Source organism: Rhinopithecus bieti, unplaced genomic scaffold (genome assembly GCF_001698545.2).
Source record: "Rhinopithecus bieti isolate Rb0 unplaced genomic scaffold, ASM169854v2 scaffold_56641, whole genome shotgun sequence".
Taxonomy (NCBI): Eukaryota; Metazoa; Chordata; class Mammalia; order Primates; family Cercopithecidae; genus Rhinopithecus; species Rhinopithecus bieti.
The window spans coordinates 132,162-159,879 of record NW_016822034.1 but is presented as its reverse complement, the minus strand read 5'-3'; the positions used below and the strand labels follow the sequence as shown (position 1 = coordinate 159,879).

The following is a 27,718-nucleotide window of genomic DNA, read 5'->3' as shown; positions in this document are numbered from 1 at the left end:
TCACTGCAACCTCCACCTCCGGGGTTCAAGCCATTTTCCTGCCTCAGTATCCCCAGTAACTGGGATTACAGGCATGCACAACCATGCCCAGCTAATTTTTGTATTTTTAGTACAGACGGGGTTTTACCACATTGGCCAGGCTGGTCTTGAACTCTTGACCTCGTGATCTGCTCGCCTTGGCCTCTCAAAGTGCTGGGATTACAGACATGAGCCACCGTGCCCCGCTCCATATGACACACTCTTATACAAAGAAATTCCCAAGGAATTCATTAAAAAAACTAGTAGAACTAATAAATGCATTCGGTAGGCTTGCAGGATACAAGACCAATGCACAAAGCTCAATTGTTGGCCAGGTGTGGTGGCTCATGCCTGTAATCCCAGCACTTTGGGAGGCCAAGGTGGGTGGATCACCTGAGGCCACGAGTTTGAGACCAGCGTGGCCAACATGGTAAAAACCCGTCTCTACTAAAAATACAAAAAAACACCAGCCAGGTGTGGTGGCAAACACCTGCAGGAGCCTGAGGCAGGAGAATTGCTTGAACCTGGGAGGCAGAGGCGGCAGTGAGCAGAGATCATGCCATTATTGCACTCCAGCCCGGGCAGCAAGAGCGACACTCCGTCTAAAACCAAACAAACAAACCTCAATTGTACATTATACACTTGCAACGGACAATTTTCATAAGAAAACAATTGCATTCACATAGCAGCAAAAAGAACACAAGCTTTTTCAAGATTCATTAAGTTCTAGGAGTGGGAGACCTAACCATTTTAAACAGTAGCACACTGTGGTATCCACCCGATATTACCATACCTGTGAATTCTGTTGGTGACAAAGTCACAGGCCCTGCAACTATGACTGTGCCTTGTTCCTCATATCCACAATTGAATGAATTAGAGGAATGCAGCCACATCAGAGGCCATTTGAGAATAAAGGTCGGATTTTTCACCATCCAAATTCACAGACCAGGCTCACATCTCTAATCCCAGCACCTTGGGAAGCCAAGGCAGGAGGATTTCTTGATCCCAGGAGTTTGAGACCAGCATGGGCAACAGGGAGGCCCCATCTCTACAAAAAATTAAAATATTAGCTGGTTGTGGTGGCGCGGGTCTGTAGACCCGCCTACTCGTCCTGGCCGCAGGGCCAGCGTCTCCGGAGCGCCTCCTCCCGCCCTGGGGCTCCCGTGGGAATTTCACCCTCCATTGGAGGCAGCTCAGACCAGGGCTTGTAGACCTCCTTTTGGTCCGTGAATTTATTTTTGAGACAGTCTTGCTCTGTTGCCCAGGCTGGAGTGCAGCGGTGCAGTCACAGCTCACTGCAGCCTCAACCTCCTGGGCTCAAGCGATCCTCCCGCCTCAGCCTCCCGAGTGGGCCTTCCTCCGTGGGAAAGCGTTAAAACGATAGTTAACAGTTGCGTCGGTATAAGGACGAATGCAATTCGAGAGAGATTTATTATTATTTTCTATTTTCTCTTCTGATTTTAACAGAAGTTGGCGTTGAACATTTCCACGCGCCCCGTGAGCGCCGGGCCACGGGGGTCCGGGGCGGCGGGGGGCTGCGGATAGCGTCGGCGCGGGGTCTCCCGGGCGGGCGGGGCGGGTCTGGGGCTGGCACCGCCCTCTCGCGCCCGCTCCTCGCGCTCACAGCGGCCCGCGGGCCGGGCGTCATGGGCGGCCTCTTTGGCGTCCGCGCTGCGGGGCTGCGCTGCGCCCGCGGGCCCCGGGACCCCGAGCCTGCTCGCGCGCCCAGCTCGGGTGAGTGGAGCCGCGCGCCCCGGCGGGGACGCGGGGGGGCGGAAGGGACGCGCGCTGCTCGGCCTTTGTCCGCGCACGTGCGGATCGGGGTCCGACTCCCCCAGAGGCCTCCGGGCGCGGGCTGCGGGGTCCGCCCGAGTTGGGGAAGGCGCCGGCTTGCACCCGCGCACCCCTCCAGGGCCCGCCCGTCTATGCGGCCCCTTCTCGCCTCCCCAGGCCCCAGGCTGCAGGCGCCCGGCGAGTTGGCAGCCTGGGCGGATCCGGGGCGACCGAGGGCCCGGGAGCCCAAGGAAGGCAGAGGCCGGCGGCAGCGCTGGGCGGTGAGGGGGCTCCCGGCCGGGGTAGGGGTGGGGAGCCGCTCCGCTGGGGCGTTCGCTGAAGGCCAAGTTAGGCCAGAATCTGACTGGGACGCCAGGCGCTAAGTCCCCGGCCCCCCCGCAGCTGCCACCTCACAGGACGATCCATGTCCCAGGGCTCCCTCCATCGGCCCTGAAAAGTGAGCCGCCGCCTCAATGCCCGCACCAGCCGCAGCAGCGCCCCAGGCTACACAGGGCGCCCTGTGAACTGGGTTTTGGGGGAACCAACCAACCAGGGGGTCTTCCTCCCATGGGCTTCAGCCGCCTGCTGAGGTTAACTTTTCCTCTTGGCCTGGCGGGGCCCCTTTGGCTCTGTCCAGCCTTTTTGTGGGACATACAGGGTCTGGGCTCATCTGGAAACCAGGGAGCTGATGCGGAGGGTAGCTTGGCTCTGGAGCAGCCTGGGACTGTGGGAGGGTGAGGACGTCTTCTGTCTCCCTGGCAGCGTCCCCTCCAGTGGAGGACGGCTGGGGCGGAGCTCATTGCTGACCCTGGGTCTGGAAATGACAGGCCTTGAAACTCCACAGCAGCACCCCGTCTCCTGGCTCGGGCAGGAACCCTGCTACCTTCCCTCTTCAATCTTCAGGCCCCTTTTGTCCTGTTTCCAGGGCTCACCGGTGGGGAAAGTGTGTTTCTCCCTGGTTTCCTGCCACTCCTTCACCTCAAACACAGGGTGGGCTCTGGGTTCCTCCTCAAGTGGAAAGCCTGGGCTTCAGACCATGTCTGTCGTCATCCAGAAAGGCTGGAGTCAAAAGAGAGGCTGGAGCTTTGCAAGATCTCCAGACTTCCCTGCGGCCACTGAGCTGGGCTGTGCCTCCGTGGACCTCGCGGTGGTCCCTGAGCTGGGCTGTGCCTCGGTGGACCTTGGGGTGGTGATCCCTGAGCTGGGCAGTGTCTCCCTGAACCTCCAGGCGATCGCGCCATCTCAGGCAGCCTCTGCCTCTGCTGGGAGGAGCCATGGCCCCTGGGAGAGGCTAGAAGCCCTAGGGACACATTGCCTTGGGTGTCCCTGACAGGGACTATCATGGGAGCATTTCTGGCTATGGGCACCATCCTTGTCCATTCCAGAGTGCTCTGCATAGAGGCAGACACCCTGAAGCCTGGTGACCCCTGGGCTCTGGCAGGGAAACCTGGGTCATGGGGATGTGAAAGGGTGAGGTGTCAGTGCCCCGACCCCTTGCCTTTTAAAGGAGGGCCCTCCTGGACCCGGGAACGGACCCTGGTGGCAGTGAAGCCAGATGGGGTGCAACGGCGGCTCGTTGGGGACGTGATCCAGCGCTTTGAGAGGCGGGGCTTCACGCTGGTGGGGATGAAGATGCTGCAGGTAGTGGGGCTCTGGGCTTGTGGGTGTCCCCGTGGGGATAGGGTTGGGGGATCCTTCTCAGCCTTTTCACATCCCAGCCAGTACCGGGGTAGGGCCCGGCTTTGGCAGTTGAAGGGGCAGGAGGGATCTGTTCTGCAGATGCTGCCCATGCTGGTGTTATCTGCAAGGTGCCTGAGGTCAGGGCATCACAGCTGCTGCGCTAGTGCCCAGGTTTACTCTCTGCGGCTCCTCCTCCTTCCCTCATGCCACCCAGGCACCAGAGAGCGTCCTTGCCGAGCACTACCAGGACCTGCGGAGGAAGCCCTTCTACCCCGCCCTCATCCGCTACATGAGCTCTGGGCCCGTGGTGGCCATGGTACGGCAGGGCAGGGGTGGTGGAAGGGCCTGGGGGTGTGTCTTCCCCCCAGCAAAGGGAGGGGCCCTGGATTGAGCCCAGGGGCCCTTGGTGTTCCCCACTTCTTCCCAACCATTCTCTCTCGCTGCAGGTCTGGGAAGGGTACAATGTCGTCCGCGCCTCCAGGGCCATGATTGGACACACTGATTCGGCTGAGGCTGCTCCAGGAACCATAAGGGGTGACTTCAGCGTGCACATCAGCAGGTACGGGGGTCCTGACACACCGGGCTGCTGCTGGCGACGAGGAGGGCCAGCACTTGGGGTGGCGGCAGATCCACGAGACCTGGGTGTCTTGCTGTGCTGGGTTGAAGCCAGGTGGAACATGACAGCTCACGCTGGTGAGAGCGGTGTTCTCCCAGACCCTCCTGCACACCGGGCAATGAGGCGTTCCCTTCGTGTTGTATGTACCGTGCCATCATTGCCTGACACCCCAAGGGGTTGGCACGGGACAACTTGGGGGGAAATGAGGCTCCCAAAAGCTGGGGCCTGGGTGGGTCCACGAGGCTGTAAGAGGCTGAGGCCAGGCTGGAACCCGGTTTCCCAGCTCCACTGTTACTCCTTCCCTGTCTGCAGTCGCAGGCTTGCTCCCCTAGACAGAGGGCAACAGGGGAGCAGCAGATGGTCCCTGGGACTCCTCAGGGTGCACATGAAGCCTGAGCCTCACCTTACTCCTGTCACTGGCACAGGAACGTCATCCACGCCAGCGACTCCGTGGAGGGGGCCCAGCGGGAGATCCAGCTGTGGTTCCAGAGCAGTGAGCTGGTGAGCTGGGCAGACGGGGGCCAGCACAGCAGCATCCACTCAGCCTGAGACTCAAGCTGCCCTTACCACCCCAGCCTCCACGCAGGAACAACTACCTCCGTCAGCAAGAACCCAAGCCCACATCCATACCTGCCTGTCCTAAACCACTTACTTCCCTGTTCACGTCTGCCCCAGCCCAGCCCAGAGGTGTTTCGGCCACCAACTTCAGTGCCTTTCTGTACCCCAAGCCAGCACAAGACTGGACCAATCCGTTTTGCACCAAAGTGCCGGACAGACTTTGTGGTGGTGGTGGGGGGGGTCTTCGCAAGTTATCCTAACCTTTTCTCCAAAGAGGAGGCATTAAAATTCACCGTGCCTAGCACATGGGTGGTACATTAATTATGACTTCCGCCAACTCTGAGGTAGAAATGACGCTTTTATGCAAGTTGCAAAGAGTTGAAGAGTAAAGATGAAGTTTTGCACACCTAGTTCTATAATGTTATTGGATGTATGAGCCAGGTGGGGGTCCAGAGGCCACCAGCCTGCAATCCGGGGGAACCCAAGCTGGGAGCGAGCCGTGCTGTCTGATCCCGCCAAAGGAGGAGCTGCCTTCCCTGGGAAGGGGCAGAAAGGGGCCGGCGGGCTGACGCCATCCAGCGCAAAAAGGGCCTGGCAGCCTTTACTGTGGCGGTGGCGGCTCCATCGCACCCCTGAAGCCGCTGGCCCGCGGGTATGTCCAGTCCAGGAGCGGCCCTGCGTGTTTTCCCCCGTGACCGTGGCGGGCTCCCCTCTTCCAACAGTGGTACAAGCGGGGCGCCCCGTCCCGGGTTCGCGGCATAGCCCCGCCCGGGCCGCCTCCCGGGTTCAAGGGATTCTCCTGCCTGAGCCTCCCAAGTAGCCCAGATTACAGGCACCTGCCACAACACCCGGCTTATTTTTGTATTTTGATAGTAGAGACGGGGTTTCACCATGTTGTCCAGGATGGTCTCGAACTCCCGACCTCGTGATCCGCCCGCCTCGGCCTCCCAATGTGCTGGGATTACAGGTGTGAGCCACCGCGCCCGGCCCCGGACCATTCTTTATTGGCCTCAAAACGGGTCATTTTGGGAAGCGGCGCGGGGCAGGCCGCGCTCCCCATGGTGTTTACGGGGATGCGAACGGGGGCCCAGAGGCTGCGAGTCCGGCCTGGACCCAGGAGCCAGGGGTATCGCACAAGTTCCGCAGGCTCCGAAGGCGGCACTGACGCCGAATACCTGTGAAAAAGACTCGGGGAGGGGACACGCAGAACGCCGGACTTCCGCCGCGGGAACGGGGACCCCCCTCCCCCCGCCCCGCACTGCGCCTGCACCGCGCCTGCACCTCGCGCGCCGACTTCCAGTCCCAGCAGCCCGCGCGCGGGGGCGGGGCCTCCGGGGAGAATGGGGGAGGGGCGGGGCCTCCGGGGAAAATCAGAGGAGGGGCGGGGCGTCCGGGGAGTGGGGCGGGGCTCCCTGTTCCAGGAGCGTTCGCCACTGTGCGCGGGGTCCCGGAGGCCTAGGCAGCTGCCGCCTGCTGTCCCCGCAGTCCTAGCCGCGAGCGTCATGGCCCAGCCGCCGCCCGACGTGGAGGGGGACGACTGTCTCCCCGCGTACCGTCACCTCTTCTGCCCGGACCTGCTGCGGTGAGCGGGGCCCGGGAAGCGGGCGCAGCCTCGGTGCGGCGTCCGGTCCGCGGGCGCGGGCGCCCCCACGTGGTCCCCGTAGCGCCGAGAGGGCCTGCGGGGTCCCCACCGAGGACTAGTGTGTTAGGAAACCTGTCTCGCCTGGCTTCTTTCTTTTTTTTTTCTTTTTTCTTTTTTTTTTGAGACGGAGTCTCGCTCTGTCGCCCAGGCTGGAGTGCAGTGGCGCGATCTTGGCTCACTGCAACCTCCGCCTCCCGGGTTCAAGCGATTCTCCTGCCTCAGCCCGGCTAATTTTTTGTATTTTTAGTAGAGGTGGGGTCTCACTATGTTGGTCAGGCTTGTCTTGAACTCCTGACCTCAGGTGATCCACCCGCCTCGGCTTCCCAAAGTGCTGGGATTTAGAGGCGTGAGCCACCGTGCCCGGCCCAACCTAGCTTCTTTCTTAACATACAATTTTAGGTTGAAATCATTTTTCCGAAGAACTAGAAGGCCCAGGAATGCCGGGTTTTGCCCAGCAGCTCTTCATTTCCCTGCAAACGCCTTGGTGTTCACATGGGAAGGCAGCCCGGGTAAAGGTCGAAGTCCTCCCTCACTCGGCCAATGGGCGGCTCCTTTTTTTTCTTTTTCGTTTTTTTTTTTGAGACGGAGTCTCGCTCTGTCACCCAGGCTGGAGTGCTGTGGCCGGATCTCAGCTCACTGCAAGCTCCGCCTCCCGGGTTCACGCCATTCTCCTGCCTCAGCCTCCCTGGTAGCTGGGACTACAGGCGCCGCCACCTCGCCCGGCTAGTTTTTTGTAGTTTGTAGTAGAGACGAGGTTCCACGGTGTTAGCCAGGATGGTCTCAATCTGCTGACCTCGTGATCCGCCCGTCTCGGCCTCCCAAAGTGCTGGGATTACAGGCTTGAGCCACCGCGCCCGGCCCTTTTATTTTTCTTTCCTTTTCTTTTTTTCAATTTGCAACATGTTCAAGTTTTTATTACAAATTTGATCTTTTGCCAGGAGCAGTGGCTCACGCCTGTAATCCCAGCGCTTTGGGAGGCCGAGGTGGGCAGATCACCTGAGGTCAGGAGTTCGAGAACAGCCTGACCAACATGGTGAAACCCAGCCTCTGCTAAAATTACAAAAAATTAGCTGGGTGTGGTGTAATCCCAGCTACTTGGGAGGCTGAGGCAGGAGAATTGCTTGAACCCAGGAGGTGGAGGTTGCAATGAGCCGAGATCGCGCCATTGCACTCCAGCCTGGGCAACAAGAGTGAAACTCCATCTCAAAAAAAAAGAGAAAGTTTTAAGTTATGTTCTCCAAGCAAAGGTATTGACAATTTTTTTGAGAGTTCTGCAAAGTGAAAAAAAAAAAAAAAAAAAAAAATTTTTGAAACGAAGTCTCACTCTGGGTTCAAGCAGTTCTCCTGCCTCAGCCTCCCAATTCTGCTTCAGTCTCAGTGTGCCCAAGTGGGACTATAGGCACACGCCACCACGCTGGGCTAATTGTATTTCTAGTAGAGATGAGGTTTCACCATGTTGTTTAGGCTGGTCTGCAACTCCTGATTTCAGATGATCCACCTGCCTCAGCCTCCCAAAGTGCTGGGATTATAGGATTATTAATATTTGCGCCCGGCCCAAAATTAATCTTTAATCATTAAGAATAGGAAAGGCAACTTAGAGCTCTGCCCATCCATCTGGTACAATTTGTGCCAGTCATACCGATTAGTACACATTTAATATGTACAAGAAAATCTCTAATAAATAAAAAAGCCATATTATCCTGACCTAGGTTGCTGAATCTCAGGAATCATCTTTGACGTTCATGCCATGCAGGGCTTAGGAGAGAGGAAACTATAACCTCTATCTTGTTTAAACCAGGGTTATTTTTTCTGTCTTGTATCTACTTCTGTCAATTTCTGTCGAAATACTCACTGCAACCTCCGCCTCCCGGGTTCAAGCGATTCTGCTGCCTCAGCCCGGCTGGAAATGGGGGGTCCTCCCAGGCCGGGGCCCACGGTGGGCTCAAGCCCTTGTAAACCAGCCACTTTGGGAGGCGAGGCCCCGGCGGATCACGAGGGGCAAGGAGAATTCGAGGGAACCATCCTGCTAACACGGGTGAAACCCCCGGTTCTCTACTAAAAAAATACAAAAAAGTACCGGGCGAGGGGTTGGCCAGGCCCGCCTGTAGTCCCAGCCCCCTACCAGGAGGCTTGAGGCAAGGGAAGAAAAAATGGCCGGTAAACCCGGAAAGGCCGGAGTTTTTGCCCAGTGGAGCTGAGACCATGGGCCCACCTCAAAACCTCCAGCCCCCCGGGGTTGACAGAGCCGATGACCTCCTCTCAAAAAAAAAAAAAAAAAAAAAAAAGAGGAGGGGGTTCCCCTCACCCATGGTTTTAAGAGATGGGGTCTCACCATGTTGGTCAGGCTTGTCTTGAACTCCTGACCTCAGGTGATCCACCCGCCTTGGCTTCCCAAAGTGCTGGGATTTACAGTCATGAGCCTGTGCACCAAAATACTCTTTCCCCCACTGCACTTTGCAAGTTTGTATCAGCACAAGTTCAAGACCAGCCTGGGCAACAAAACCATACCCCTCTCTAGAAAATGTAGAAGAGAAATCAGCTGGGCACGATGGCATGCACCTGTAATCCCTGAAGCAGGAGGATCCTTCTAGCCTAGGAGGTCAAGGCAGCAGTGAGCCGTGATGGTGCTACTGCACTCCAGCCTGGACGACGTAGCAAGAATTTGTCCCAGAATAAATATATAAAATACTATAATTTTATGAATTTTCATTTTATTTATTTATTTTGAGACTGTGTTTCGTTGTTGTTGCCGAGGCTGGAGTACAATGGCGTGATCTCCGCTCACCACAACCTCTGCCTTCCGGGTTCAAACGATTCTCCTGCCTCAGCCTCCCAAGTAGCTGGGACTACAGGCGCCCACTACCACGCCCAGCTAATTTTTCTATTTTGAGTAGAGACAGGGTTTCACCATATTGGCCAAGCTGGTCTCAAACTCCTGACCTTGTGGCCCGCCCACCTTGGCCTTCCAAAGTGCTGGGAGCCACCGGCCTGGCCCAATAGGGCTCTTCTAACGGAGCCTCCTTTTTTACTCTCAGGGACAAAGTGGCCTTCATCACAGGTGGCGGCTCTGGGATTGGGTTCCGGATTGCTGAGATTTTCATGCGGTGAGACTGCTTTGTGTCCCCTCCCTGCTCCCCGCTTCTCCCTCCCTGGGCGCTGCTGGATGCTGGACCCCTGGAAAGATGCTGGTGGGAGGTAGAAGTCCTCTGCTCATCCACCTGACAGGATCCAGGTGCCTGCCAGAGGGACTGGAGAGGGGTCGAGGATTGCCCTGGGGGGAGTCAGGACTTCGGGGCTCCTACAGGTCAATGGAGATTGTGTGGCTCTGGTCTGGGGCCTGCTGGGACCTCGAGAGTCAGGGCTGTGTCAGGCCCCAGTGCTGGCGCCCTGCAGAACACATTTTTTCTTGGGATGCAATTCTGTGGCTTCAGGCCGGGGTCAGCAACGTATCCCACCTGACAGCGGCTAGAGTTAGGCTGAGGTGGGCGAGAGGGACTCCTCTTCGGTTCCCCTGAGGCTCCTGCTTTTCAGACCAGAAAGGTGAGTCCCACAGGAAGAGATCTGGCCTTTCCACTGGTGGCTCTGTGCTCGGGGCGTCTCAGGACTGAATGGGACATTGCAGCTCCAGTGGGGCCTGCCTAGCAGGGGTAGCTGCCTTTGTGGCTGACGACCGAACGGGACATTGCAGCTCCAGTGGGGCTTGCCTAGCAGGGGTAGCTGCCTTTGTGGCTATTGTGGGGAAGCAACTCCCAAACCAGAAGAGCGGAGAAATCAAAGAACAAGGCAGACAGATCCCGTTTGTCCCTGTGAGGTGATTTTATTGGGGAATTTATGGGCAGAAGCGTAGTCGGGTGGCTGTGAGACAGGTGTCTCCAAGCTGTTACCCCCAGGCCCAGGGCTTCTGTACCACAGGGAAAGGGTCTTGCTTCAGAGGGAGTGTGTAGGAATTTGTTGAGGATAACATCAAGATTGTTTTGACCTAAAGGCAGGACTTATCTTTGTGCTCTTCTGCAAGAACAGTAGATAAACTGGAAATTGGAAATCATAGCGGCCTTCCTGGAACCGGGGTCCCTAGAGGCCAATGTGGTGGATTTGCATCCATGTGGTCAGGAAGGGGAGTAGGGAGCACCCCGCTTCAGAACGGTCTTCCACGCCAGCCCCACAGGGAGAAGGGGGTGGAGGATGTGGGCCCAGCAGGCCCCAGGCAGATGTGTGGGCTGGGCCTCTGTGGCTCACAGCGGTCTCTGTACCTGGTGTTTGGGGCAGGGCTGGCAGGCCTGTGCGGTGGGATGTCCCATGCCAGAAACCCCAGGGTGGGCACCACTTGAGGTCCCTCCAGAGTTGCTCAGTCCTGTTCACGCCCCTGTGCCCTCTGCCAGCTGGGCCTTCAGCCCTGGACTGGTACTTCCGCCCGAGAGACTCCTGCCCAGGAGCCGGGCAGACGCTCCCTGGGAGTGCCCCTCGCCTGCACTGTCCTCACACCTGCTTCTGGTTTTGCAGGCACGGCTGCCACACAGTGATCGCCAGCAGGAGCCTGCCACGAGTGCTGATGGTGAGAGGACCTCTCCCGTGGTCCCCTGTGTGGGTGGCTGTGGGCGTGCTGGGCCTGGGCCAGGAGGGTCCAGAGGCTAAGGGGATGTTGGCACCAAAATTTTTTTGTTTTTGAGACGAGAGTCTCGCTCTGTCGCCCAGGCTGGAGTGTCGTGGTGCGATCTCGGCTCACTGCAGCCTCTGCCTCCCAGGTTCATGCCATTCTCCTGCCTCAGCCTCTGGAGTAGCTGGGACTACAGGCACCCGCCACCACATCTGGCTAAATTTTGCATTTTTTTGGTAGAGATGGGGTTTCACCATGTTGACCACCATGGTCTCGAACTCCTGACCTCAGGTGATCCGCCCACCTCAGCCTCCCAAAGTGCTGGGATCACAGGCGTGAGCCACCGTGCCCAGCTGGCACCAAAACTTGCACCTCTCCTAAATATGGAGTTTCAGTGTAAGTGGCCAACCAGAGACATCTTTGACTTTTTAAAAATCTAGTTATTGGGTCCTGGAAGGGACCTTCCTGTTTGGGGGTAACGTGGCCCCAAGAAAGATCTCTGGGCTCACCTGGGTTATTTAGGTGGTCTGTGCGTCCCACCCACCGGAGCCCTCAACCTATGAGGAGAGTCTCACCTGTGCCACTGGTCTACGGCAGGGGCAGGACATGGGTGACAGTGGCCTGGAGGGCGATGCAGAGAGAGGATTCTAGGACGGGTGGCAGGTGCAGGGAGAGTGTGGCAGGTCCCCACAAACATCTACCAGGGCCGTGGGTACCTGCAGGCTGTGTGGGGCCCAGCAGCAAACCCAGGGTTCCAGTGGAACCCGGGCGCATTGTCCTCTGCAGACTCCAAAGGCCTTTTCTCCAGGCCGGGGCTGCAGGGCTGCTGTCTGCCTCTTTACCTGGGCTTCTAGGCCGCCAGGAAGCTGGCTGGGGCCACCGGCCGGCGCTGCCTCCCTCTCTGTATGGATGTCCGAGCGCCCCCAGCTGTGATGGCTGCCGTGGACCAGGCTCTGAAGGAGTTTGGCAGAATTGACATTCTCATTAACTGTGAGTCGGTGCTGAGTGAGGGTGGTGGCTTCTCACAGGTTGGTGGTACCGATTGGAGGCCCTAGAACTCTGGTCCTGGGGTGGGGACTGTGCCATGGAACCTAGCTGCCTGCCCTGGGGTGGGCTGTCACCCCTCCAGGTACCTGAGGCCCAGACTCTGTCTCCGGGCCTCTGCCTCTCTGTCTCCCGGTCTCTGTCTCTCGCCCTGTCTCCGGCCTTCTGTCTCCCGGTCTGTGTCTCTGGCCCTGTCTCCGGCCCTCTGTCTCCCGGTCTCTGTCTCCCGGTCTCTATCTCTGGTCCTCTGTCTCCAGCCCTCTGTCTCCAGGCCTCTGTCTCCAGCCTGATTCCGCTTCTCTGGGTGGCAACAGGTCAGCACAGCTGCAGTCCAAGTGGACTCCATAATCACGGCTAAATGGCAGAGTCGGGTGCCCTTGTGTCCTGAAATTCCCTCTTAAAAAAAAGTGATAGCCTTTTTTTTTTTTTTTTTTTTTTTTTTTTTGAGATAGCGTCTCACTCTGTCACCCAGGCTGGTGTGATCATGGCTCACTTCAGCCTCCACCTTCTGGGCTCAAGCCATCCTCCTGCCCCAGCCTCCTAAGCAGCTGGGACTACAGACGTGTGCCACCACGCCTGGGTAATTTTTGTATTTTTTGTTTTTCGTAGAGATAGGGTCTTACTGTGTGTTGCCCAGGCCGGTCTCAAACTCCTGGGCTCGAGCAGTCTTCTTTCCTTGACCTCCCAAAATGCTGAGATTACAGGCAAGAGTCACCAATAAAATAAAAGCTAGCCTGGCCTAGCTTTATTTTTGAGACGGAGTTTCACTCTTGTTACCCAGGCTGGAGTACCGTGGTGCAATCTCAGCTTACTGCAACCTCGGTTCAAGTGATTCTCCCGTCTCAGCCTCCTGAGTAGCTGGGATTACAGGCACCCGCCACCATACCTGGCTAAGTTTTGTATTTTTAGTAGAGATGGGGTTTCATCACATTGGTTAGGCTGGTCTCGAACTCCTGAGCTCAGGTGATCTGCCCACCGTGGCCTCCAAAAGTGCTGGGATTACAGGCGTGAGCCGCCGGGCCCGGCCCCCAGCTTTTATTTTCTATCACAGTTTTAGGTTTATAGAGTAATTAATAGTACATGGAATTCCATACTCCCACCCACAGTGTTCCCTGTTAACATCTTGCATTTGTTACAACTGATGAACCAACATTGGGTTCACTCTGCAGAAATTCGTTTTGAAAAACATCCTGTGTATTAGTTTCCTGGGCTAACAGAGTACTACAACCTGCATGGCTGAAACAACCAAAATATAATCTCCCCCTTGTGGAGGTCAGAACCTCCAAGGGGAAGGTGTTGGCAAAGCTGTGCTGTCTGAAGGCCGCAGGGGAGAGCCTGTTCCTGCCTTCTGCGTGGCTTCTGGTACTGCCACAGTCCTTGGCCCTCCTGGGCTTGAAGACTGTCCCTCCGCTGTCTGCCCGTCTTCACGTGGCGTGTGTGTGTGTGTGTGTGTCCTCTTCCCTTGTTATACGGATGCTAGTCATTGGATTTAGGGTTCACCCTAATTCATTGTGACTTCCATGTAATTCGATTATCTCTGCAACCTACCCCATTTCCAAACAAGGCCACAGTCAGGGCTTCAGCATGTCTCTTCTCAGGGACGTAGTGCAGCCAGGACACCCATCTTGCTCCGGTCATTTTGGAATTTATCCTAGGGCTTGGGTCTCCTCCCTGTGCCACAGGGCATCTGGACTCCCTCCTGCACCCTCCCCTCCACCCACCTGGCCACCGCCCACCTGGCATCCCTCTCCCCAGGCTCCAGCAGCTCCTGCGGTCTCCCACTCTGCAGGTGCTGCTGGGAACTTCCTGTGCCCCGCCGGCGCCTTGTCCTTCAATGCCTTCAAGACCGTGATGGACATCGACACCAGCGGCACCTTCAATGTGTCTCGCGTGCTCTATGAGAAGTTCTTCCGGGTGGGCGTCCTCCCGGCGGGGGCCTCCCCCTTACGGCCGCCATCTACCGCTCCGCGGCCTCCCCTTTACGGCCACCCGCCCACCGCCCCGCGGCCTCCCCTTTACGGCCGCCATCTACCACCCCGCGGCCTCCCCTTTACGGCCGCCCGCTCACCGCCCCGTGGCCTCCCCTTTACGGCTGCCCGCCCACCGCCCCGCGACCTCCCCTTTACGGCCGCCATCTACCGCCCCACGGCCTCCCCCTTACGGCCGCCATCTACCGCCCCGCGGCCTCCCCTTTACGGCTGCCCGCCCACCGCCCCGCGGCCTCCCCTTTACGGCCGCCATCTACCGCCCTGCGGCCTCCCCTTTACGGCCGCCCGCCCACCACCCCGCGGCCTCCCCTTTAAGGCCGCCATCCACCGCCCTGCGGCCTCCCCCTTATGGCCGCCCACTCACTGCCTCAGGCCTTGTGTGTTGCAGGACCACGGAGGGGTGATCGTGAACATCACTGCCACCCTGGGGAACCGGGGGCAGGCGCTCCAGGTGCATGCAGGCTCTGCCAAGGCTGCTGTGGGTATGACCCCCCCCTGCCCAGGTCTGCCCACCTGGGTTCCCACTGGGCCCTCTGCTTCCATCCCAGGAAGCCAGCAGTCTCCACGTGAAGCTGAGCCCAGCTTCAGGCAGCGAGGCCTGGCCTTGGCCCTGACCCCCGCAGAGGGCAGAGCGGCCCCTTCATATCCAACTTTCTCCCATGCAGACGCGATGACACGGCACTTGGCTGTGGAGTGGGGTCCCCAGAACATCCGCGTCAACAGCCTCGCCCCTGGCCCCATCAGTGGCACAGAGGGGCTCCGGCGACTGGGTACGGCTCTCAGGGAGCCCAGGTCTCCCACAGATCCTCCCCTGGGGCACAGGGTACCCATGGAAGCTTCCAGAACCTTGGCAGGGGGTATGTTGAAAGCCCTCACGCCTGTAATCCCAGCACTTTGGGAGGCCGAGACGGGCGGAACACGAGGTCAGGAGATCGAGACCATCCTGGCTAACACGGTGAAACCCTGTCTCTACTAAAAATACAAAAATTAGCCGGGCGCAAAGGCGGGCGCCTGTAGTCCCAGCTACTCGGGAGGCTGAGGCAGGAGAATGGCATGAACCCGGGAGGCGGAGCTTGCAGTGAGTGGAGATCGCGTCACTGCGCTCCAGCCTGGGCGACAGAGCAAGACTCCATCTCAAAAAAAAAAAAAAAAGAAAGAAAAGCCCTGTGCTGGTTCCATGGTGGCGACTGTGTTCGGTGTCTGGCCTGATCCTGCTCCATGCTAGGCCTTGGGGACACTGAGTGTGCCCTTGCTGTTCCCACATGCCTCTCAGGGAACGAGCTGGGGGAGAGGGGAGGGTGCTGGGTCTTGGGGCCCATGGGGCCTAAACCTTCTGCTACCCTCCAGGTGGCCCCCAGGCCAGCCTGAGCACCAAGGTCACCGTGAGCCCACTGCAGAGGCTGGGGAACAAGACCGAGATTGCCCACAGCGTGCTCTACCTGGCCAGCCCTCTGGCTTCCTATGTGACGGGGGCTGTGCTGGTGGCCGATGGCGGGTCATGGTTGACGTTCCCAAACGATGTCAAAGGGCTGGCGGATTTCGCATCCTTCTCTTCTAAGCTCTAGGTGAGGTGCCGCTCCCGCTTCTTGGGGTCACCTTTGTCCTTGGATGTTGGTCACTGCATGGGCAGGTCTCTGCGGGACCCACGGGGCTGGCGTCTCCTTGGTCCCCATCCTTCCGGCCCTGCACCAGCCTGTCCACACGTGGGTGCTGCCCCATGGGGCTGGGCAGGGGGCAGGTGCTGCATCCTACCAGCCCTGCGCCAGCCTAGCCACACGTGGGTGTTGCTCCGTGGGGCTGGGCAGGAGGCGGGCGCTGGGGCGCTTGCTATTCTGTAGTGGCCTCGGCCTCTGTTGGCATTTCTGGCAGGTACTGGGTGGCTGAGGCAGCCAAGTTGTTTTAGGGGGAAGCCGTCCTCAGCCAGCTCCTAAGTTCTGGAACTTCTGCAGGATTCTTCCGACCGCTGCTTCCCTCTGCCTCACAGCCAGGTGGAGAGCACCAGTCTGAACCAGCAATGCCCGCAGCCCAGCCCCTCCTCCGGACACTCAGCTATTTCTGCACTCTCCCTCTCCATGGTCCCAACTCCAGGGCAGGAGCAACTGGACAGTGGGCCCAGCCCGTGGAGCTGCCATGCAGGTGTCTGAGGGCCAGGTGCCACGCAGGTGGTGCGGGTGCAGACAAGATACTGAGATGTCCCCTGCCCCGTGGTAAAGGCTGTCCTGCCTGCCTGAGTCCAGGGCCTGAGGGAGCCACATGGATCCTGAGACTTGTGTTCTCTTGGCTGAAAACACTGAGGTGCTCCCGTCTGTGCATGGCCCATGAGCTGGGATGGGCCTCAGGCTGCCCACAAGGTCCGCCCCTCTGTCTCTGCACCACCTGTTTGCACAAACACACTTTGCTACAATCTTGCTAGATAGTGCATTTTCTTAAAAGATAATCTATTTGCTGTGAAAATAAACTGGACTTTGCCAAAGCTTTTAGAAGGAAAAGAGCATTAAAGAGAATTGCTGGTGACCCTGTCATTTATGGGTTGTGTTTCCTTCCTGTCTTTTCTGTGATGTTTTATTATTATTATTATTATTATTATTATTATTATTACTGTTTTTGAGATGGAGTCTTGCTCTGTCGCCCAGGCTGGAGTGCCGTGGTGCAATCTCGGCTCACTGCAAGCTCTGCCTCCTGGGTTTGTGCTATTCTCCTGCCTCAGCTTCCCGAGTAGCTGGGACCACAGGCGCCCGCCACCACACCGGGCTAATTTTTGTATTTTTAGTAGTGATGGGTTTTCACCTTGTTAGCCAGGATGGTCTTGATCTCCTGACTTCATGATCTGCCCACCTTGGCCTCCCAAAGTACTGGGATTACAGGCATGAGCCACTGCGCCTGGCCTTATTTTTTATTTTTTTTTGAGACAGAGTTTCGCTCTTGTTGCCCAGGCTGGAGTGCAGTGGCGCGATCTCAGCTCGCTGCAACCTCCGCCTCCCGGGTTCAAGCGATTCTCCTGCCTCAGCCTCGCTAGTAGCTGGGATTACGGGTGCCCGCCACCATGCCCGGCTAATTTTGTATTTTTAGTAGAGATGGGGTTTCATCATGTTTGCCTAGGCTGGTCTTGAACTCCCAATCTCAGGTGATCCACCCACCTCGACCTCCCAAAGTGCTGGAATTACAGGCGTGAGCCACTACGCCCGGCCTTCTGTGACCTTTAGAACTCTTCCTGCCTCATGCTGGAAGCCCGAGGTTACAGGCAGGGTCCTGCTCCCCTGGCAGAGGCTGCATGCTCAGATGCAGCCGACACTGAATGTTGGGCCCACATTCAGGACTCCAGCCTGGGCGACAGAGCGAGACTCTGTCTCCTAAAATAAATAAATTCAAAATAGTGCATCGGCCAGGTGTGGTGGCTCACGCCTGTCATCCAAGCACTTCGGGAGGCTGAGGTGGGCGGATCACCTGAGGTCAGGAGTTCGAGACCAGCCTGACCAACATGGAGAAACCCATCTCTACTAAAAATACAAAATTGGCCGCGCGCAGTGGCAGGCGCCTGTAATCCCAGGTACTCTGGAGGCTGAGGCAGGAGAATCGCTTGAACCCTGGAGGCAGAAGTTGTGGTGAGACAAGATCAGGCCATTGCACTCCAGACTGGGCGACAAGAGTGAAACTCCATCTCAATAAATAAATAAATAATAAAATAAAGAATAAACAGTGGCTGAGGGCTGGCCTCACCTGATGAATGTGGTCACTCGAAAAGCCGCTGTGAGCTAGGAGACAGGCTTCTTCTAGAAAATGTGTCAATAGACCATCCATCACAGGTTTCTGGCTGGCACCGACCAGTGTGGCCGTGAGCCACACACACCCTGCTACTAAGTTCTCAGCAGTTTCCTGAGTTCCTTCCAGTGACCGCACAGGTCTCAGGGCCCCTCTCTGGTGCCAGGGAAACTGGGAAACCTCAAAGGCAGCTGGGAAGTGCCAGACTGCACCTGACAGGTATTTGTACAAGCAAGAATGAGAAATATTCGCCAGAAATGAGAAGAATTACCTTTCAGCTCTTCCACCATCCTGTGTCACTTGGAACATTGTTACACAGGGGAGAGGAGAGTGATGAGAACTAGACCTTCGCTGCTGCTTTGGAAAATGTGGAGGGGCTGAGAGAAGAAGCTCTGCACGGCCTCTCCTGCTGGCTCCTCAGGGCCGCTCTGCAGGCTGAAGTTTTGGCCTCGGGGAGCATTGAGGGTGCGGAACGGGGGCTCTGGAAATCTCCAGGCCTGGCGGGAGCCGGGGCTGCCAGGTCACCCCAGGAAGACGGAGCAGGCACCGTAGCCTCATAGTGAGGTGTTAAAATAAGAAAATCATCAAAACTCGGGCTGAGTCAGGAGGAATTCAGTTGTGCCTTACACACTCATGTTCTATTTTTACTCTAAGACATGTACTTTACCAAATTTGAAGGTGAGAATACAAATTCTTCCCCACCGAATAAAATACCAATAAACACAAGTGAAGCTCTGTGCTCTCAACTGCTGGAGGCCACGAGGGAGAGCGTGACCTGGTCCTAAAAGTGACTTCACTCTAAGTTTACTTACTGAATATAAAATGTTAATCTAGATTTCAAAGTTGTCTGATCAGGTGCAGTGGCTCATGCCTATAATCCCAGCACTTTCGGAGGCCAAGGCGGGGGGGATCACTTGAGGTCAGGAGTTCAAGACCAGCCTGACCAACATGGTGAAACCCCATCTCTACTAATAATACAAAAAATAGCCGGGTGCGGTGGCGGGCACCTGTAGTCCCAGTTACTCAGGAGGCTGAGGCAGGAGAATTGCTTGAACCCAGAAGGCAGAGGTTGTAGTGAGCCAAGATCATGCCACTGCACTCCAGCCTGGGCGACAGAGCGAGACTCCATCTCAAAAAAATAAAAAGTTGTCAGTTAAAAATAGTTGGCAGGCAGTTTTTGTTCATAGTCTTATGGCTGCACAGTTGACACAAGGCAAACCGCACACATGTAGAGTGTGTAGTCTGATGAGGCTGATGTGTCTACACCGTGAAGCCGTCAGCACTATCCAGGCTGCAAGTGCCCCTGGTAATCCCTCCGTCTCACCTGTCCCTACCCCTTATTTCCCAAGCGACTGCTGATTTGCTCTTTGTTGCTATTTATTTATTTATTTATTTATTTTTTGAGGACGGAGTCCGCTCTGTCGGCGTCCGGGCCTGGAGTGCAGTGGCGGTCTCCGCCCTGCAAGCTCCGCTCCCGGTTCACGCCATTCTCCTGCCTCAGCTCCCGAGTAGCTGGCTACAGGCGCCTGCCCCTGCCGGCAGTTTTTGTATTTTTTTTTAGTAGAGAATCGCAGGGTTTCACCGTGTTAGCGGATGGGTCTTCGATCCTCCTGCCCTCGTGATCCGCGCGTCTCGGCCTCCCCAAAAGTGTGGAATATACAGGCTTGACACCGCGCCCGGCTTTTTGTTTTTTATTTTTATTTTTTGAATGGAGTCTCTCTGTCGCCCAGGCTGGGTGCAGTGGCGCCATCATCAGCTCCTGAAATCTCTGTTCCTAGGTTCAATATGTGATTCTCCTAGCCTCAGCCCCCGAGTAGCTGGGACTACAGGTGCTGCCACCATGCCTGGCTAATTTTTATATTTTCAGTAGAGATGGGGTTTTGGCCACTCGCTAAGGCAGGTTCAACTCCTGACTTCAAGTGATCTGCCCCGCCTCGGCCTCCAAAGTGGCGGGGTTATAGCTGTGAGTCACCACGCCTGCCGCTGGTGTTTGGTTTCTGGGGTTTTAAATGTAAGTGGAGTCATAAGGTATGGCACTCTTTTTGTCCAGCTTTTCACTGAACCTGATGTTCTGAGATTCACCTGTGATGTTGGTGTCAGTAGTGAAATCTCCTTCAGGGTCGAGCCGGGTTCCATGCGAGGCCCCTCTAAATAATGTGAGCGGGTTCCATGCCCAGTCCTGTCAACTGTCTGCTATGGCTCCACGGTGTTGGATGTGCATCTGTTTATTCACCACCTGCTGATAAGTACTTGGGCTGCTTGCAGGTTTGGCTATTAAAGGAAAGCTGCTATGCATTGTGTACAATGTTTGTGGGGACAGTACTTTAATTTCCCTAGGTACTAGGAGTGGAATGGCTGGGTCATATAAACAATGTACATTTAGTTTTTTTTTTCTTTTTTTTTTTACGGAGTCTCAGCTCTGTCTGCCCCGGCTGGAGTGCAGTGGCAGGCTCTCCAGTCCATCTGTGCAGCTCGCGCCTCAGCCTCCGGAGTAGCTGGACTTCGATTTAACGCTGGGTGTCTTCTTAGTCCTTATTTTTTGTAGAGACGAGTCTCGACTTGGTGCCCAGATGGTCTCAGAACTCCTGGGCGCAAGCGATCCTCTGGTTGGCGAGGCACCGCGCCGTCCACCCGCTGGGGCTTGGAGACCTTAGTCACAGGCTAAGGGAAGGCCTAGCGCGTGGCCCACGGGTGCCTCTGGGTTTCGAAGGGACAGTGGATCTGCGTGCGGGGCCCTCCGCACTCCGCTACAGACCCTGGTCCGTCAGGTCAGCGCGGGGCCTGGGCTGGCCTCGCCCTCTGCGGCGTCTGGCGCCGCAACCCTGGGGCACCTGCGACCTGTGGGCCGCGAGCAGAGTGCGGCCGCCTCCTGGTTCATCACGTGAGAACGCTTTACCTCCGGAAGGGCTCAGCTCTCAGGGGGCTAGTCCCGTGTTGCGTCTCTCGCGCGCCGGCGGTCCGTTTAATGGTCGCACATGCGTGGTCGTGGTTCGGGTCGGCCCCGCTGGTAGCTGTACGGCGGGAACTTTCTAGTAAGGTTTTGACTATGTGCGCCCCTTGCCAGGGACGATCCACGTCACGCCTCCATCTCACTCGGAGCCACCCCCGCGTCCGCGCCCGAGGGTGGGAACCCCAGTTCCGGCGGCGAAGGCGATAAGAAGAATAACCCTCGCAGCGCCGCCGCAGTGCCGCGACGCTGCCCGGCGCCTAGCCTTATAGCATGCGGCGAGGGGGCTGGCCCACGCCGGGACCGTGCTGAGTCAGGACGACGGAGGCGGGCGGGCGGCAGCGGCCGGCGTTATTCTCCGGGTGCCCTCAGGAGGCTCAGCCTCTTTAGTCTCCTCATTGCTTCACAGGCTGGCGGCCTCCGGTCTCCTCGCCCCCCCGTCGTCGCCCGCCGCCCCCATCGCCGCCCTCCTAGGCAGTCCCGACGCATGGCCTGCGCCCGCCGCGCCGCGGGCCGGGGAGACCTGAGGCGCGGCGCAAAGATGGGCGAGGAACTGAGCAGGGCCCGAGCGCCAGCCCCAGCGCCGGGCGCCCGCGCCGCGCGCCCGCGCCACCGAGGGGATGCCGCGCCCGCGTCGCGCCTGACGCGCCTTTGTCTGTCGCCGGCCTCGCCCAAACTACCTCTCAGGGAGCTGGCGTCGGCCCGCCCGGCCTCGCCGGCTTCGGAGCCCGGGGCCACCGGCGGCGAGCCGGACGGCCGGGGCGGCGCAGCGGCGCGGGCCTGCGGAGCTACCGCTCGGAGCGCTGCCGCCGCCCGGACCCGGAGCCCCGGGCCCTGGATGAGCCTGCGCCCGGACCGCTGCGGATGCGGGGGCGCGCTGGAGCGCCAGGCCGCCCCGGGCTGGAGGGAGGCAGCGGGGGGACCCCGGGGCGCCCGCCCCGCCGCCGTGCTCCGGCCCGCTGGGGCAGCTCGAGAGCCCGGAAGCCCCGGGCCCAGGGCCCCGCTCCGAGGCGCCGCTTCCAGAACTCGACCCGTTGTTCTCCTGGACTGAGAAGCCCGAGGAGTGTGGCCCCCCGGGCTGCCCGGAGAGCGCGTCTTTCCGCTTGCAGGGGTCCAGCAGCAGCCACCGAGCGCGGGGCGAGGTCGACCTCTTCTCTCCCTTCCCCGAGCCCACGGTGGGCGAGCTGGCGCTGGAGGAGGGTCCCGGGTCCCCGCCGCAGCCCTCGGATCTCAGCCAGACCCACCCCCTTCCGAGCGAGCCCGCGGGGAGTCAGGAGGACGGCCCCCGCCTCCGAGCCGTGTTCGATGCCCTAGACGGGGATGGGGACGGTTTCGTCCGCATCGAGGACTTCGTCCAGTTTGCCACGGTCTACGGGGCAGAGCAGGTACGGAGCGGGCCGGGCCGGGGCGTGGGAACCGGGCAGGTGCGTGGCTGGCCTCCGGGGTTGATGTGGGACCGGTCGACGCGGCCCCTGGAGTCGGGAAAGGCACTGTCAAGACCTGCGGGTCCTGCTTTTACTGCTTATTGAGCACTTAGGCCCTGGATTTCTGGTTGAATTTCACTGGAGTCCCTCTTCCCTTCTTAAAAGGAGGTTCTATTCTGGGGAGTCCGTTTCTTCCCATCCCCCCATCGCCTCGTCAGCTGGATCTTACAGAGGTCAGCTCCCGGCCTGGGGACACCCCCCCCAGGGTGTCTGATCGACGTGCCCCTGAATGAAAAAGTTCCCCGCGATTCCCTCACCCAAGGGCCCAGATATTGCTCGGCTGAATTTACGCAAGTTCGAACCGCAGAGGCCAGGCTGCCCAAACACCTTGAGATCCTACAGATAGCTACCGATTTTGAGCACAATTACTTTTACTGTGTGTGGTTGACATCTTTTCTACTTAGATATCTTTTTTTATTGTTTGGGAGACAGTCGATGCTTGTAGAAGGTCCTGGAATTAATAATTTTTACTTTGGTGCCTTTGGGGAGGAAGGGAATGAGCCTCTGAGCTTGTTGGCAAATACAGAAGTCTAGCAGAACTCCATTAGGGCCGCCTCCACTCTAGTAGGAGAGGTGAAATGCGTGGACAGGCCCTGTGCACAATACAGTGTGGCAGGGGTCCACGCGGTCCTCAGGGCGCCTGCTCCTGGGGGGAAGGTGGGCCGGAAGATGCAGTTGTTCCTATCTCCCTCAGCACTTAATAAGTTTAAGTGGAGATAACAGCAGGGCGGTGTGTGTTCTGCCAATAACCCGGTGGACATCAAATAATACCAGCGCTCACTTTTAAATAGTTTACTTTGTAGGAAATCCCTAAGGTGCATCTGTCAATTTTTTGTATTTTGTTGACTTCTCACACATGCAGACATCTGGTAAGTGGGTGTTCAAGTACATATGCATGTTTAAGCCAAGAGGTCTGTAAGAAAAGAGGTAAAATTGGCACACTGCTATTTAGGGTGTCAGTCATAACATTAAGAACCTTGATGGCCAGGCGCGGTGGCTCATGCCTGTAATCCCAGCACTTTGGGAGGCCGAGGCGGGCGGATCACTAGGTCAGGAGATCGAGACCATCCTGGCTAACATGGTGAAACCCCGTCTCTACTAAAAAATACAAAAAAATTAGCCGGTGTGGTGATGGGCACGTGTAGTCCCTGCTATTTGGGAGGCTGAGGCAGGAGAATGGCATGAGCCCAGGAGGCGGAGCTTGCAGTGAGCTGAGATTGTGCCACTGCCCTCCAGCCTGGGCAAGAGCGAGACTTCCATCTCAGAAAAAAACAAAAAACAGGGTCCTGATAAATCGGGTTCCTCGCTGAGTTCACACTAAGAAGGTGTACAGACAGGTGCCTGTGGGGCAGCCTGCACTGCTCACGTGCTTAGCTCCAGTTGGGATATTGTCAGGATAGTTTTCCACCTACTCTAATGGGCAGTAAAATATGTGACTGATACTTTACTGCATGGTCAGTGTGGATGGTGGTTGCTGGTCTGGGTGTTTTGCTGCGTTTCCTTCTTGCCCCTGGGCTGGAGAGCACCTTGAGCTCCCTTGGTTGCTGTTGGCTAGTGTGCTGTGTCTTCTCCCAAACATACTCTTGCTTCAGTACAGCAAGGAAGGCAGGAGAGTACCACCTTTGCTCCTTGTTACCACAACCCAACTTTGATAGAGAGCTTCTGTGAGGTTCAGGTATGTTTCCACTGGATTATACCACGGTTCTCTGAGATGGTAGGCAAGCATGGTTCATCCCCACTTTGCAGGTAAGAAACCGGAAACCCAGAAAGGTTAATATAGCTCTCCCAAGGCCTCACAGGGGTAGAACTAGATCTTTTGGCTTTTAGACCTTAGATGCCTCTTAGATGTGGGGGCTCACAATATCCCTATTGTGATAATAACTTTTTGACTTTCATATAATTCTTTTATTTGAGAAACTGCTTTTGTCATAACCTCCCTTAATGATCACAGTGGGAAAAACTTCGGGTTGCTATTTGGGGCTAAGCTTTCTTGTCATCACAAAGTAGAAATGAGACAAAATTCTTCACTCTGACAGCTCTTGGTGGAATTCGAAGGCTGGGGGCAAGGACTTGGGGTTTGATGAGGATGGGAAAGTGGTAGGGATCTCCTGTGGTGTTACTCCTTCTGTCTGCTCTTCTGGATGGCTTAGGAAGAAGCAATGTTGGGTATGATCTGAGTGCCTGAACTTGGACCAGCTTCCTGGAATGGAGGAGAGCTCTTGATTTCTTCAAGCTAAGTCACTGTTTGGCAGCAGATAATTTACAGGGTAAAGAAAGGCTGATTTCACGCCACGTAACCCCGTAGCCGTCCCTCAGTTTCAGCAGCCTCGGTTCATCTGTGAACACCCACTTACTACCCCCAGATGATTTTTGAAGTGGGTTCCTGACATTATATCATCTCTTCCATAAATGCTTCAGTATGTATTTCCAAAATGTATCAATTCTTTTGAAAACATTAATGATTTTTTTAAAAAACCCTAGGGAGCAGTTCAGATAAACTGGATAACAGCAATAAAGATTGTAAGTTTTTGTACTTTCTACCTTGAGATTTCAAAATATTGAACACATGAGAGACTCTTAGTCCAGTCACATTACTGTCCTTGATGGTAACAACTAGATTATCTTAATTCTTTTTTTTTTTTTTTTTTTTTTTTTTTTTGAGATGGAGTCTCGCTCTGCCGCCCGGGCTGGAGTGCAGTGGCCGGATCTCAGCTCACTGCAAGCTCCGCCTCCTGGGTTTACGCCATTCTCCTGCCTCAGCCTCCCGAGTAGCTGGGACTACAGGCGCCCACCACTTCGCCCGGCTAGTTTTTTGTATTTTTTAGTAGAGACGGGGTTTCACCGTGTTAGCCAGGATGGTCTCGATCTCCTGACCTCGTGATCCGCCCGTCTCGGCCTCCCAAAGTGCTGGTATCACAGGCTTGAGCCACCGTGCCCGGCCTTTTTTTTTTTTTTTTTGAGATGGAGTCTTGCTTGCTCTGTTGCCCAGGCTGGAGTGCAATGGCATGATCTCAGCTCACTGCAACCTCTGCCTCCTAGGTTCAAGTGATTCTCCTGCTTCATTTAACTTCCTGAGTAGCTGGGATTACAGGCGTCTGCCACCACACCTGGTTGGTTTTTGTATTTTTAGTAGAGAAGGGGTTTCTCCATGTTGGCCAGGCTGGTCTTGAACTCTTGACCTTAGGTGATCCACCCGCCACTTTGTAATCCCAAAGTGCTGGGATTACAGGCGTGAACCACCGCGCCCGGCCAAGTATCTTAATTTTTATCAAATTTTCAGAGGTATCATCTTCATTGTCTTTAATCTGTTTATGAAAGTAGCATTTTAAATTATTTAAATGGATTATCTGAATTTTTAATAGAAGCAGCTCCTGTTTGTAATACAGGTGGCTTTTGTGTCCCTCTTTCTTTAGCAATGTCATGGTGTGTTTGGATCTAATTACATTATCCGGTGATAGATCAGGTGTGGTGTAATGTAACACAGTGTTATGTTAGCAGGAATCAGCAGATGAAAGGAGCAAGTGGAGCTTTCTGGTTATATTTTCTTGAAACAGGAATTTATAGTCAGATGCATCCAGGAATTAGGTATGAAGTTGGAATAGGTGATTTTTTTTTTTTTTTTTTTTTTTTTTTAGAGGGAGTCTCGCTCTGTCGCCCAGGCTGGAGTGCAGTGGCCGGATCTCAGCTAACTGCAAGCTCCGCCTCCCGGGTTTACGCCAGTCTCCTGCCTCAGCCTCCTGAGTAGCTGGGACTACAGGCGGCCGCCACCTCGCCCGGCTAGTTTTTTGTATTTTTTAGTAGAGACGAGGTTTCACCATGTTCGCCAGGATGGTCTCGATCTCCTGACCTTGTGATCCGCCCGTCTCGGCCTCCCAAAGTGCTGGGATTACAGGCTTGAGCCACCACGCCCGGCCGGAATAGGTGATTTTTAAGGCTTCAGCCATCTCTGGAGATTGACATGACCCTTTCATGCTGCGAGGACTGGTGCTTTTGTATTTACTACCGCCCATGATGAAGCAGAGATTGTAAAATAAATTCTAAGAGTGTTGTGAGAAAGGGTTACTTTAATTTTGTTTTGTTTTTAAAGATTATGACTTTACGTGTTATTTTTACAGTCAACTTAAGCATTTGTATTTTAATAGCCACTGATTCTTTTCAGAGAATGTCCTTCAGTAACCTTGGTAGGCATTGTGTGTCTTCAGTACTTGCAGAAATAGGCTACTGAAGGAAGTGTGGATGCTCAGATCTCCCTACATTTTTTTATTCCAGCACCGCCACTGGTGGCAGTAGAAAGTTCCTAGGGACATTAGACTGCACCTTTTTGTTTGTTTGTTTTGAGACAGGGTGTCACTCTGTCACCCAGTCTGGAGTGCAGTGGCAAGATCTCAGCTCACTGCAACCTCCACCTCCTGGGCTCAAGCAGTCCTCCCATCTTAGCCTCCTGAGTAGCTGGGACTAGAGGCGGGCATGACCATGCTCTGCTAATTTAAAAAAATTGGCTGGGTGCGGTGGCTCACGCCTGTAATCCCAGCACTTTGGGAGGCTGAGGCGGGTGGATCACGCGGTCAGGAGATCAAGATCATCCTGGCTAACATGGTGAAACCCCGTCTCTACTAAAAATACAAAAATTAAAAAAATTTATTTTTGTAGAGACGACGTATAGTATAGTGATATTGCCCAGGCATATTATTGAACTCCTAGGCTCTAGTGACCCTCCTCAGGCCTCAGCTTCCCAAGGTGCTGGGATTGCAGGCATGAGCCATAGCGCCTGGCCTGGCATCACCTTTTTTTTGCCCTGTATCATTTCTAGTCTGTTAGCCTTGAATTTGAGTGAAGGTGTGTGTGAATGAGAGTGAGCATGTGTGTGTGTGTGAGCAGTTATGTATGTGATGTGTGTAATGTGTGTGTGTGTAATATGTGTGTGGTGAGATGTGTGGGAGCATGTGTCTGCAGGAGAGGGACGTGTATGTAGGAGCGGGATATCTGTGTGGACGTGGCTTGTTACGTGTGTGTGTGAGCAGATGAGTGTATGTGTTCTGGGTCTACATGTTGACTGAATTGCTAAAAGGGAAATGCAGCTTGGGTTATATGAAACAGAAAATGACCAATAATCCCACTATCCTGAGAAAAACAACATCACCATTATTTTAGTACATTTCTTTTCAGACTTTTTTTTTTTTTTTTTTAAATAGAGTCTTGCTCTCTCCTCCAGGCTGGAGTGCAGTGGCGCAATCTCAGCTCACTGCAGCCTCCACCACCTGGGCTCAAGTGATTGTCCTGCCTGAGCCTCCTGAGTAGCTTGGACTACAGGCGTGCAACGCTTGGCTAATTTTTATATTTTTAGTAGAGACGAGGTTTCACCATGTTGACCAGGCTGGTCTCAAACCCCTGACCTCAAGTGATCCACCTGCCTCGGCCTCCCAAAGTGTTGGGATTACAGGTGTGAGCCACTGTGCCTGGCCTAGACCTTTTTTATACATAGACACAGACACACAGGTGACTGTCCATAAAGGTACACAAGTGAGATCATATTGGGGTAGAAGCTGAATTTTTTTTTTTTTTTTTTTTTGTTTTGAGATGGAGTCTCGCTCTGTCGCCCAGGCTGGAGTGCAGTG

The 27,718-nt window shown here is 55.9% G+C and overlaps 3 protein-coding genes across 5 annotated transcripts in view; all 3 read left to right on the top strand.

The window, feature by feature from the left end:
• The first annotated feature begins 1,816 nt into the window (after positions 1-1,816).
• Positions 1,817-5,053, top strand: NME4 (NME/NM23 nucleoside diphosphate kinase 4). Its single transcript, XM_017860781.1, has 5 exons — positions 1,817-2,072; positions 3,299-3,432; positions 3,686-3,787; positions 3,918-4,030; positions 4,513-5,053. The coding sequence occupies exons 2-5, from the start codon at positions 3,418-3,420 to the stop codon at positions 4,634-4,636; spliced, it is 354 nt and encodes a 117-aa protein (XP_017716270.1). The 5' UTR covers positions 1,817-2,072; positions 3,299-3,417; the 3' UTR covers positions 4,637-5,053.
• A 987-nt stretch (positions 5,054-6,040) lies between these two features.
• On the top strand, positions 6,041-16,430 carry DECR2 (2,4-dienoyl-CoA reductase 2). Of its 2 annotated transcripts, none has more exons than XM_017860780.1 (9): positions 6,041-6,227; positions 9,323-9,391; positions 10,788-10,839; positions 11,736-11,871; positions 13,715-13,839; positions 14,302-14,395; positions 14,579-14,683; positions 15,261-15,478; positions 15,898-16,430. In XM_017860780.1, exons 1-8 carry the CDS (start codon positions 6,148-6,150, stop codon positions 15,476-15,478), a joined length of 879 nt encoding a protein of 292 aa, XP_017716269.1. In that variant the 5' UTR covers positions 6,041-6,147; the 3' UTR covers positions 15,898-16,430. The 2 variants fall into 2 exon arrangements, with proteins under 2 accessions (XP_017716269.1, XP_017716268.1); XM_017860779.1 differs by having other exon boundaries at positions 15,863-16,430.
• Positions 16,431-20,968: 4,538 nt separating this feature from the next.
• RAB11FIP3 (RAB11 family interacting protein 3) overlaps positions 20,969-27,718 on the top strand; it is a 101,320-nt gene continuing 94,570 nt past the window's right edge. The window contains exon 1 of one of the 2 annotated variants that reach the window (XM_017860777.1): positions 20,969-22,004. The gene's annotated coding sequence lies outside the window, so the exon portion shown is untranslated. The remainder of the gene's footprint in view (positions 22,005-27,718) is intronic. The other variant, XM_017860774.1, reaches the window with a different exon arrangement.

Bases quoted from the DNA above. Each gene is read 5' to 3' on its own strand.
- NME4 (XM_017860781.1), top strand. The intron at 3,788-3,917 runs GTACGGCAGGGC...CTCTCGCTGCAG, and splicing joins CTGGGCCCGTGGTGGCCATG to GTCTGGGAAGGGTACAATGT. The intron at 4,031-4,512 runs GTACGGGGGTCC...TCACTGGCACAG, and splicing joins TTCAGCGTGCACATCAGCAG to GAACGTCATCCACGCCAGCG.
- DECR2 (XM_017860780.1), top strand. From the start codon at position 6,148: ATGGCCCAGCCGCCGCCCGACGTGGAGGGGGACGACTGTCTCCCCGCG. The intron at 10,840-11,735 runs GTGAGAGGACCT...CTGGGCTTCTAG, and splicing joins GCCTGCCACGAGTGCTGATG to GCCGCCAGGAAGCTGGCTGG. The intron at 13,840-14,301 runs GTGGGCGTCCTC...TGTGTGTTGCAG, and splicing joins TCTATGAGAAGTTCTTCCGG to GACCACGGAGGGGTGATCGT.